Source organism: Parasteatoda tepidariorum, chromosome 6 (genome assembly GCF_982258835.1).
Source record: "Parasteatoda tepidariorum strain Cologne lab strain chromosome 6, Ptep-v5.0, whole genome shotgun sequence".
In the NCBI taxonomy this organism is placed as follows: Eukaryota; Metazoa; Arthropoda; class Arachnida; order Araneae; family Theridiidae; genus Parasteatoda; species Parasteatoda tepidariorum.
In genome coordinates this window covers 99487887-99499587 of record NC_141760.1, presented here as the reverse complement: position 1 = coordinate 99499587, position 11701 = coordinate 99487887, and the positions used below count along the sequence as shown (strand labels likewise).

The 11701-nt window shown below is 26.2% G+C and overlaps 1 protein-coding gene across 1 annotated transcript; it reads right to left on the bottom strand.

Moving 5' to 3' along the window:
• Positions 1-60: 60 nt before the first annotated feature.
• Positions 61-11555, bottom strand: Dph5 (diphthine methyl ester synthase). The gene is made up of 8 exons (XM_087166261.1): positions 11167-11555; positions 10834-10894; positions 8804-8867; positions 6523-6631; positions 5808-5928; positions 3885-3924; positions 704-810; positions 61-306 (listed from the first exon to the last, which is right to left on the bottom strand). The coding sequence occupies exons 1-8, from the start codon at positions 11299-11301 to the stop codon at positions 83-85; spliced, it is 861 nt and encodes a 286-aa protein (XP_087022387.1). The 5' UTR covers positions 11302-11555; the 3' UTR covers positions 61-82.
• Positions 11556-11701: the final 146 nt, after the last annotated feature.

Below are 11701 nucleotides of genomic sequence, written 5' to 3'. Positions count from 1 at the left end.
AAGTGACATTTCTGAGATTGTTAATGTGTTACATCAAATAAATAAAACAAGGGACAGTAATAAAAAATAATAAAATTCTTTATTATACATCAGTAACAGGTTGAAAAATTTCAATTCCACTACTAGCATCAGCAAACACTTGCAACATTTCTTTCTCAACAGGATGAAGATCACCACAGATTATTAATGAATGCAATGGAGAACCCAAGTCTAAAGAAGCCATTCGTTTCAATGAGGCGGCAACTATACTTTGGTCATCTGAACCTAACCTTGCAATACCAACACAAATAGTATTTTCTGTAAAAGCTGAAATTGAAATATTATAATTACTTTAACTCAGCATGAAATAGATAAATATTTACTTGTTTATTTACAAGAGATATGAGTTAAGATTTGAAGTTCTTCATAAATTCCTTTTGCGAGATTTGTCTAGTAATATCATATCAGTGATTGATTTTAAATTTTTATTAAGATATCATAAAATTTGTTGTCAGGATTAACTCAGGATGTCAGGAATTTTAAGAGTATTAATTCTGAAATAAAAGTTAATACACAGCAACATAAAATTATTTTCACTCCTACATCAAACTGATTGAAGAAAATAAAGCGGAATTAAGATTTTATTACAAAATTTCTTACATCACATACATATATACTTTCAATTTAGACAATTAAAAATACAGAAAAAACAAGAATTATTTACCTATATCACCATCTCCTTTATTTCTGCGATTTTCAATAATTTCTAGTAACTGTTGTGCTGCACAAGAAGCTGTCATAAATCTGGGTGGTTCATATATTTTCTTACCTCTGAGAATAATGTTAATTATAAAAGTGCCAATGATAAATTATAGCATACAAAATAATCAAAGTGCAAAATACTATCTAGGCTGTAGTCAGCCAATAGAAAACTTTGCAAATAAACTCTCTATGAATAACATGTTGGAAGTTAGGTTCCAATTTTGTGAATTTTAAAATTGTTGTCAAATAATTTGTTCCCATAAGACCGGTTTTCATACTTAATTAAAAATATATATTTAGGTGAGAAAATGAAAACATGAAATAATAATCACATTTAAAATAAAGAAATCATTCACTGAAATTCTATTATAGAAGCATGTTAAAATGAAGTTTTAAATTTTGTGCTATTTACAATAATGTAAACTATCACTGTAAAATAATTTGTTATTTAAACAAAAGTCTCTATGCATCTTCATTTACAAAAGAAATTACTTTTAATTCAGAAAATAAAACTAAAAGGCAATAAATAAAGGTAAAAAAGGGAAATTTCACATTGAAATTTTCAGAGAAATGTGTTAAAACTAACTTTAACATTTTACATAATTGCAGTAAAATAATTTGTACACCTAAAAATGTTATCTATACATCATACTTTAATAAAACAAAAAATATTATACTTGTTTAAGAAAATTAAAGTTTATAATAATTAAACAGACATAAAATTTTTTTAATAAGAAACATGATACAATTAGGTTTCGAATTTGTAAAACTCTCAAAACACTGAGGTAAACTCATTTGTTAACTGAAGATATACATCATATTTTACCATGTTTCAGAGAAAAACAAATACATGCAATAACAAACAATCTAATTAAAAGCACATTTGTAGATCCGTTTGCCAATTTCCATTTAAAATTTTTGTTGTTGAATAAAATATAACACATAAAAAGGATTTATATAGGCTTAAAGCAATAATCTAAGTTGAGTAATTTTCATAGAAATAGTTTACATGCTGTATAAAATAGTTTTCTAATTTTAGATTCTAAATGTTTGTAGTGGAATAAAAAAAAAGTTTAATGAAATTTGCGCAGACCTACCCTCTCTAAGTTCCAGAATACCTTTTTATAAACCAATTAGAACTGATACAAAATTGGAAATGATCTGCATTGGCTCATACTAAGGAAAATTAACTGCATTAATGAGAATTTTAAAGCAGTGAGAGGGACCAACTGGAACCCCTTGGTGTAGCAGAGATAGAAAATGATTCTAAAGAAGGCATGGGCCCACAAAGAGCTATGAAATTAATTAAGTAAAGGTACTTTTGCAAAAAGAATTTACATGTGTTTGTAGCAATAATCTGTATGTTATGTGATTTTCATAGTAATAGTTAACTATAACTATATTAACAAGTTGTACAAAAGTTGAAAACAAAAGTCTAAATCAATGTAAAGACAGAATGAAATAAAGTAAAAAATCAAAATGAACAGTTAAAGTGAAACTAGTTAGCTTTAAGCTTCTGCAGACTTAAAAAAAGAAAAAAAAAAACTTAAGAATTCAGCATAAAAATAAGAGAAATTGAACCAGCTAACAATAATATTAAACAGACTTACTTAAAGGAAAAACTTAAAATTAATAATTAATCTTAAGCCATAAAAGTACAATTTTGATGAGCTTAGCCAGATAGTCACTAGCATGGTTATTTAGTCAGTATGAGGCTGTATGATTAGTAACACCATTATTTTTAACTATAAAACCACAGCCCATTCTGCTTTTTTCTTCTTTCCTAAACATCAGTGTTCTCTGTGCTGACAATTCTACTTTTGTCTGTATAAGCTCCCAGGCTTTGGCCAAACTATGAACTGAACCTCCTTTTAATAATTTTGTAATTGAAAGAATGTACTCTAATCGGGCTGTCAAAAACCAGAAAATGCATTGACTCACAGTTAACCAGATTATCAATTCTCCATCCCCAGAGAGTTCTCTTGATAATAGATTCTTCCATTTGCCTAAGATCAATGTTTTGATTCTATATAATATTTGTATCGCCCAGGTGCTAGTGATTTTATAACATTTGGTGATGTTAATTAAAAATATCATTAAAAAATAATTTCATTTATCATTCATCTTTATTTTCCTTGTGAACCAATAATTGTTAGTTTATAAGATATTTTCCACTTTGGATCTTAGTTTTTCATTAGTTAATCAAAAAGTAAAAAATAATACAATTAAATCACAAATTTATAATGAATCGTAAAAATAAAAAATTTGAAAGAACCAAACAATACATACAATATTTCTTAAATAATATGGTCATTGGAAAGAATTTAATTTTATAAGGCAAACTACAAAATTTGAATGAAATCGGTCGAATGGTTCCTTAAAAATTGAATTAAAAAAAACATTCTTAAAATTCAACTTCTCAGGAGCTGTTTAACTAATTTTGCTCAAATTTTGTGCTTTGTTATACAAAATTACATTATTTAAAAACATGTAAAAAATTTTACACCTTACAATTCAATTTTTTAAAAAATTTAATTGATTAAAATAATGAAAAAATAATAAATATTTACTAAAAGTTTTTGCATGGAATTATATTTAGATCAATAAATTTTATAATTGTGAGCAAAAATTTTCAATGTTTGACGAAACACACAGAAAATAAAATTAACATTAAGGGGTTTAAACTTTGAATCACTTTCCTGGCCAAACTATGGGGACCATATTTTCCATATTGAAGCAACCCCCCATTATTTCAGAGGTCAGAAATCCAAATACCTTGAAAAAGTAGGTGTTTTTTTCCCAAAGACAAAATACATTTTTGTGTCTGATTTTGTAATTTAAAATACACTCAGCACTAATTAATTACTATATTTGATGTCATCTCCCCTAACTATAAAGGCTGAGTTCTAGAACATAAAGATCCAATCAATAGATCAAAATAGGTTCAGGGTGGTCCTTTTTTGCACACTGTACATTTTTGTCAAATTATTTCTTAAAACAATAACATAGATATTTATCTATAGCATATTAATTAAAAATATTATTTTTAACCACCTTGTTGCAATTATTTAATATGTAATTATAAATAAAATATAATTGTACTGATAATGGTAAAATATGAAAAAGAAACAATTTCTACTTACTTTATTAAGTTTTCTACAGATTGTTCCTTTATCTTTAAATCTATAATTATAAAATGGAAATACAAAATCATTATATATAATAAGATTTGAATATTATGATTAATTTGGCATAATAAAAGTTTCCTGCTAACTTTTAGTAACCTTACACAAAAAGTAAATATCTTAAAATATATATTAGAAATTAAAATATTTTATTCTATTTCAGGGAAAAATATTTATTACAATGTAAGTTGCATTCGGATTTAATTTTAAAGGCTTTGAACAATAACATAAATACACAATTACAAAATAAATTGAAATTTTATTACTTTTTAAAATAAATATAATTTTCATACTTAGGGTCAGGTTGGGGAACTGTGAAAATGAAGTATTTTCACTTTATAAGTTAAGATATTTAGTTCATTCTTTTTAAGAGACAGATACTGAGATCATGGCATAAATTTTTATTTTAGCTTTGGAAACTAATAACAAGTTCAATGTTTTAAAACTAATTTTTAATGCTCATTGCAGATGATATGTAATTATAAACTGCTTATAAACTTGCTATTAAAACCATTAATGTTAAATTGGCAAATATTAATTTTTTATTCAGACAAAAGAAGAAACATCTGAAAAAAAAATCTACACCCTTGTGCAAATTAATTGAAACAAACTTTTTTTTTCGTGTTTTTTTAAAGATGTTTTGGGGTTGTTTCGGTTACAATGGGGTTGGACCTTTGCAGCCTATTGACGGTATGATGCGTTCTGAGCAGTACATTACATAAAAGTTGTTGGTAAAAAAGTTGTTCCAGAATTGAAGAAACGATACCCTGATGGAACAGGGATTTCTCAACAGGATTTAGCTCCTTGCCATGCGTCCAAAATTGTCAAGAAATTCATGTCTGAGAATCAAATTGAGTTGGAATGGCCAGGGAACTCTCCTGATATCAACCCAATTGAGAATCTCTGGGCCATATGGAAGAATCGCCTATTAAATATGGACTGTACAACTATGGAGAAGCTAATCACGGCGTTAATTCATGCGTGGTACAAGGACACAAATATTATAAATGACTGTAAAAAATTAGTAGAATCCATGCCAAATCGTGTCCAAATGTTAATAAAGTGTCGTGGAGATCATATTGTGTACTAAAAATTTTTGAGTTTGTATAAATTTAAATAAAATAGCATTTTCTCTTAGTTTTCTGAATTTATTGAGTTTGTTTCAATTAATTTGCACACGGGTGTATATAAAAATTTAATTTTATTTGTTCAATTATTTAAAAAAAATATATAAATCTGTTTATAATGTTTTTTTTGAGATAGATAATTGGGGGGGGGGGAGGAGATATTTAATATTTTAACTTTGTGTAATAACAAATCTATAATAGAACAAAGCTAACAGTTTTTCCTCTTTCGTATTTCATTATTCAACTACAGAGGAATAACCCTGATGAATATTATACTTAAAATTTTCTCTAATATAATATATAATATAATATATAATATAATATATATACTTCATGTGATAAAAGTTATTGGCAAATACCAATGTGGATTCCAAAGAGAAAGCTGTAATATTGACCAAATTAATGTATTAGGCGATGACTATACAAATTAATGCTAAAACTCATATGATCTGATATCTTGTTATAAATTGAATATTTCAATTTATTCTTTCAATATACTTAATTATTCTTCCTAATTAATTATTCTTTATGAGGTAGCTGTTTTTAAACCCATAAGTACAACTTTGAGGGAAATTTTCAGAATTTTACCTATGATTACAATGAGAAACGTTAAAAAGTAAAAATTATCATTAAGTTTTTCGTATTATAGTTCAGAAAAATTTTACTAGGTAATGAGAACCTGCACTTATTGAATTTGAAAATTGAACTATAAATTAGTAATGCAATTAAAAAAAACATAGAAAGTTTGTGTTACCTAGTAAACATAGTGTGTGCAATCCATTACTTCTATTAATCTTAATCTTGTCATAAAAACTTTCAGGTTTCCAGGAATCAGTCCAAAACACAATGGATATAGCTTCACCAAACCTGTACAGCTTAAAAGAATACATATATGTTAATAAATATATAATTAAATATACAAATGCTTCATTAAAATCTACATTGAGTAATCAATTGAAAAAAAAAACTTACTGGGCTCTTGTGCATGTATATGTGAACTATTGATAGTAAATAAACATATTCAACTTGAAAAATTTATTTACCTAATTTATAGTTATGATTTTTTTTTTTAAATTTGGAATTTTTTTTCCTTTAAATTAGTTGACAACAAAGGTCAAGAAGTTTTCATATGATGGCCCAAAAATTTACAAAAGGGTCTATTAAAAACAAGTTGTTAAAATTTAAAAAAGCTTAATTCATTTTATATAATGTTTGCAATTTAAGTTTACATGAAGTTATTTACCAATTCTACACCATATTTAATCATTTGTGTATTTAAGTACAAAAATAGAACAAAAACTAACATATGCACCTTAAATGACTAATATTAATTCCATCATAATTAATTATCTAAAACATTTCAATAAAATAAAAATTTCATTTATATTAGAATATAGAAAGAAGTTTCTTTGATAGAAAATTAACAGATAATGATAAAAAAAAAAAAAAAACTGATACAAAAAAAGTACCTGTAAGCCACAACATCCAATGGCATTCATAATAGAAGCATTATGAACAACTTTATATGGAATTCTTTTTTGAACTGCTCTCAAAATCATATCAGAATGAGTAGTAGCTCTATAAAAGGCAATATATCTATCTATATATAACACAGATCACACAACATTTCTTTTTTTAAAACATGGATTTATCAAACATGGATTTATGGATGGTTTTTAAAAAAAACATGGATTCTCAATAATTCTTAAGTGTTTTTACATTTTAGTGTTTAAGTTTGAAAAGAAATAAAACTTAAATGTAAAAACAGTCAAATGTAAAAAAACACTAAAATGTCTTTGTTTTTTTTAAATAATATGTACAAAAAAGAGAAAATAGAATTTAACTAAATTATTCAGGATAAAAAAGTTAAAAAAAATATTGAAATTTAACAATTCATAACCTGGAAAAAAAAAAAGATGTGTTCATATTGAAAATTTTTAACTGAATTTTTAACACAATAGTGCATATCTTATTTGATCAAATATCAGAACAATATAATATAAATTTTAGTTTTAAAGAAAAATAATAGTCAGCAAAATGAATATTTTAGGTTTAAAAAAATATTTAGTTACTATTCACATAGATACCTTTCTCTCTCCTATTTAAAAGAAACATAATTAAGTAAAATAATGTTAAAAAAAATGTTGAAATTCAACACCAGAAAAAAAAAAGATTAGATTTATGCTGAACATTTCTATTTGAATGGCAACCTAACAGCACATATTTGATTGAATCAAAATTTAAAAGTAAACAATCGCCAGTGAAATAAATATTTTTGGCTTAAAAAATGGTTAATTTAGAAAAATTATTAATATTAATTTCAAATAGACATTTTTTTTCTCAATTTCTAACTTAAATGATCAATAGAAAATAATCCATTATATAATAAGTAATGACATCAAACATGGAGACTAAAATGTTCTGACTTCATATGAGGTATTATCAATTCAAACATTCTGATTTCATACTTTCATTGCACAAAATTAGAAAGTGGCTTCGGTATAACTGAGCTTAGCTACAAATAATCCAGGGCTTCCTTAAAGATAATATAGAATTAATTCATAGAAACTAAATTCTTCGTAAACACAATTAATTTAAAACTATTCTTTTCAATGCAAATACATAGAAGAATAAAAGTTTTAATGTACATTGTCAAATAAATAGTAATTCAATTAAAATTCGGTACATCTTAGCATTTGATTATGATATTAATTTTAAAACTTATTTACAGTTATAGCATTGAAATTTATAACTTCAAAATTATGTCGTTTTCAAAACATGCCCAACTAGCTCCTCAGTTTCTAAATAATATCAATATTAAAAAAGGCACAATATGTCTACAGTTTCCAAAAACTTATTTTTATTTCAGTTATTATAACTTAAATATCTTCGATTTATCACCTAAGTAATATTATATAGCTTCATAAATTTCTTTTTATTTCATATTTTTTTTTACCCAGACTTATATGTTTTTAATGAAAGAATATTTTACAAGTTCAGATTAAGGATAAGTTATGGGGAGCAGGGGCAAGACATTGCATGATTTAATATAAATGAAATTTTTGTTAAATGAATGTAGACAGTGTTTCCATCATAGAAAAATAAATGGGTGAGAATTTCTCACCCTTTCTCAAAAACAGGGTGAGATTTCAAAAAGTTAAGTGAGATTTCTAAAAAGTAAAAAAACACAAAAACTCTTGAAAAAAAAATCATTTCTTTAATTATAATAAATTTTTAACGCCTTCTATTTTTTAAAGTATTGAATATTTTTCGTGCATCATCATAGAAGATTTTGCTTTTACAAGGTATTTGTCCATCTTACATAAGTGGATAAAAAATTTGAATATCTTACATGAAGAAACCTAATCTACGGTAAACACGTGGTTGCAGAGAAATGTGTTCTGAAAGGGGTTCCGTGGTTGTGTTCTGTTGTTCGAAAAGGTTCTGAACAATACTGGATACTGGCAAATAGGGAAGCTAGATAATGAGGCAGATGTTGAAAATAATGAAAGATCCAGGAAGAAAAGTGAGACGGATTTTATTCTAAATGGCGTAATTCGAAGCTTTTTCCAAAATGTGAGAAATTTGCGAATTTTGAAATTGATTAATAGAATGCGCGAATTTCTCGCGTTAATCAATTTTTAATGTGAGAAAAGAAAAATATGTGAGATTCTCGCATTCTCACGCTGTAGTGAAAACACTGGTTGATCTCAATATTTATTTCAGTCATAAAAATCAGAAATTACTTACCCAAAAGGATCACCAACAACTAAAAATGCAATATCTTCTTCAATAGCATTTGATAGAATTGAATCTGTAGAAAAAAAACAAAAAAAGCTTCATACAAAATTCAAATTTAATTTGCATCATAAAATAATAAGGAAAAAATAAAACAGTAGCAGATATCACAACACTAAACCTCTTTAACAATAGTAGTTATTAAAAAGATGATAAAAAAGTTAGACTTTCTGCAACAGAAACAACCATATTATAGAAATAGAAGTGGGTGCTCAATACGTCTTATTTCATCAAAATTTTTTGAGAGATGAACCACAGAAAATCAATGTTTTAAGCAGGTAACAACTTTTTGGAATTATTTTGGGAACTGAAATATGTTATTTTGGAATTTTCGTATTATTATTATTTTTTTTACTTGTAGTAAAAAACTTTTTTCAGAAAATTAAATTTTTGAAGCTTGTGGAAACATATATATACTAGGGGGCTCCGCTCGCCAACCCCCAGAACTGCTTCGCATTTCCATTGCATATAGAATTCCGCCATTCATTTCTCTGACGTCTGCCAGAGATATTTCGACGCCTGATAGCAGGCATTTTATTTAGGCAGCAGGCACTAAATAAATAAAAATAGAACTAAATAACTAAGATATCGTTTTAAATCTCAAATCAAAATAATTGTTTGTAGAAAGTTTGTTTTGGTTTGAATATTCGCACGTTTGTTTTGGTTTGAATATTCGCACAATGCCATTGCCATTCTATTGTAACGAAACAAAAAATTTATCATGAAACTAAAAATTTATCAAAGGAACTAAAGATATTGAATTCTTTTTTTAAGAAATTCAGTTCCGTTGTTTTTTATCCACTCTTATTTTTGTTTATCAATCTATTAATTCAGAAATGCTTTAAATCAAACGATGCTTACGGAAACAATGCTTATGCGAACCACCCGAAAAATGATTTGCTGAATTCTCATTGGTTGAAACTAAATTATTAATTTTATTAATTAATTAAAGGAAATTTTCATAATTTAAGACCTTATTGCACATCTAGATAACAGTACCTTTAAAACGACACCTTATTTGTTTAATTCTGTTGCGTAGTTTGGGAGTTTTTAGCGAGACAAAATATTGCTAGCCTATTAATATATAGATTTTTTAAACTGCAATTATCTCATTAGAATATTATATGTATACATTACAATATACATATATTTAGAATATCATATGTATACATTAATACACTATTGACTGAATTGTAATAATGCAGAGAATAAAGCAAATAAAAAATGGATAATTTTTACAGAAATACAGCAAGCTTAGGATGAGACAATATTGATGTGTAATAACTATAGAAAATAATTACAGTTGTTGGAAACGGTTATACCATAAAAACAAACAAAAAAGATATGTAAATTGAGTAAAACTTTGTATGCTAATTGTAGAATTTCATCCAATGCAAGATCCAGAGTGTTGGTTACTAGCAAGCCGCAATTGACGAGTTAAATTGAAAACTATCGAGACTCACCCCCTTCAATTTGTTCTGACTGTTCTGTATAAAAAAATTTAACAGTACAAATGTAGTTTTATATCAAGTTTTTCTTCCCAGTCCTAGCTTTTTTTCATGTTAAACGATTTTCGCAATGATGCTACTGAATACGTTATTATATTAAATTATAGTAGTGTTAATACATAATCAACACAAGCGAGCAGATCTTTATTTAAAATTATTAACATACTCTATGTTCTTTTGTTGCAACCATACTAAGAGGGTCAGTTATTTTAAAAATCCTTATTATTTCTTGAATCCACTCAACTTTTTAAATTTTTATAGAACAAGCTACAGGGTTGTAACCTATTAAGGATCGATTACAGGATTGTGTCACGCTGCCCTAAATATTTGTCATCGGGTATATAGCATCAAGAAAACAAATGTACGATTAAATATTATGAGATGATAATAAATTTGATAAACAATGGCTGTATGAAAAAAATACCTTTAAAAATAACTTTGTATAGATTTATAGTGAATTTTCTTTTAGCTTACCAGAATCTTGCTCAACCATTTCTCTGTCAGCAATTATTATTGGTTTTTCATAAAATTCCTCCTGAAAAATTGTTAAAGAAGTTAAGAAAATAAGATTTAGTGGTTACAAATGGAATAAAGAATTACTGGTAGAGAAAATTAAAAAAAATATCAGATTTTATTTAACGCCGAAGAACAACCAAAACAAAGAAAAAATCATGTTACCCCTTTAACCCTTCATCTAAGATATTAAATATGAGTTACAAAAGTTTTAATTTTTAAAATGTTATGAATTTAGATTTAAATTTTTGGAAGAATGCAAAACATTTATAATAAAAAATATAAACTACTAACAAGTTTTTCTTTTCCTACTGTTAACATCGAAGTATAAGCTTCTAGATATACTCTTTTGGCATTTTTAACAATTTCCAATCCTTTTACAGTGATATCTTTTGCGTCACCCAAACCCAAACCAATTAAGTAAAGCATGATTGACCACCAAATACAAAAGTAAAAACTGATCAGTGAGTAATCAGAGAGTATAATGGAAGTATTTGTGTAGTTATATCAGATTTGATAAGGTTTTCTTCAAAACATTTGCCGCAATTTTATGGGAAAAAATTTCTGTTACCGGAATATTGATTTGTTTACTAATAAAGATCTAATGGCACAGTTAAAGTGACGAGTTGCATAAAGAAAAATATTGGATAGAACAACGCAAAAAAATCATTTTATCCTTCAGCGTCATTGATTAAATATTTTTTAAAAAAATAATCCGAATTTTTAATTATTACTTGCGCAAATATTAAAATATAAATATTAGTAGTAATTATAAAAGTGAAGTGAAAAAAGTCTAAAATTTTACTCCATCTAAGGTTTAAAAGATTTA

Coding starts and splice junctions, on each gene's coding strand:
- Dph5 (XM_087166261.1), bottom strand. CDS start 11,301: ATGCTTTACTTAATTGGTTTGGGTTTGGGTGACGCAAAAGATATCACT. Junction 6,632..8,803: donor GTTGTTGGTGATCCTTTTGG/GTAAGTAATTTC, acceptor TGCCTTTTATAG/AGCTACTACTCATTCTGATA. Junction 3,925..5,807: donor GCACACACTATGTTTACTAG/GTAACACAAACT, acceptor TTATAATTATAG/ATTTAAAGATAAAGGAACAA.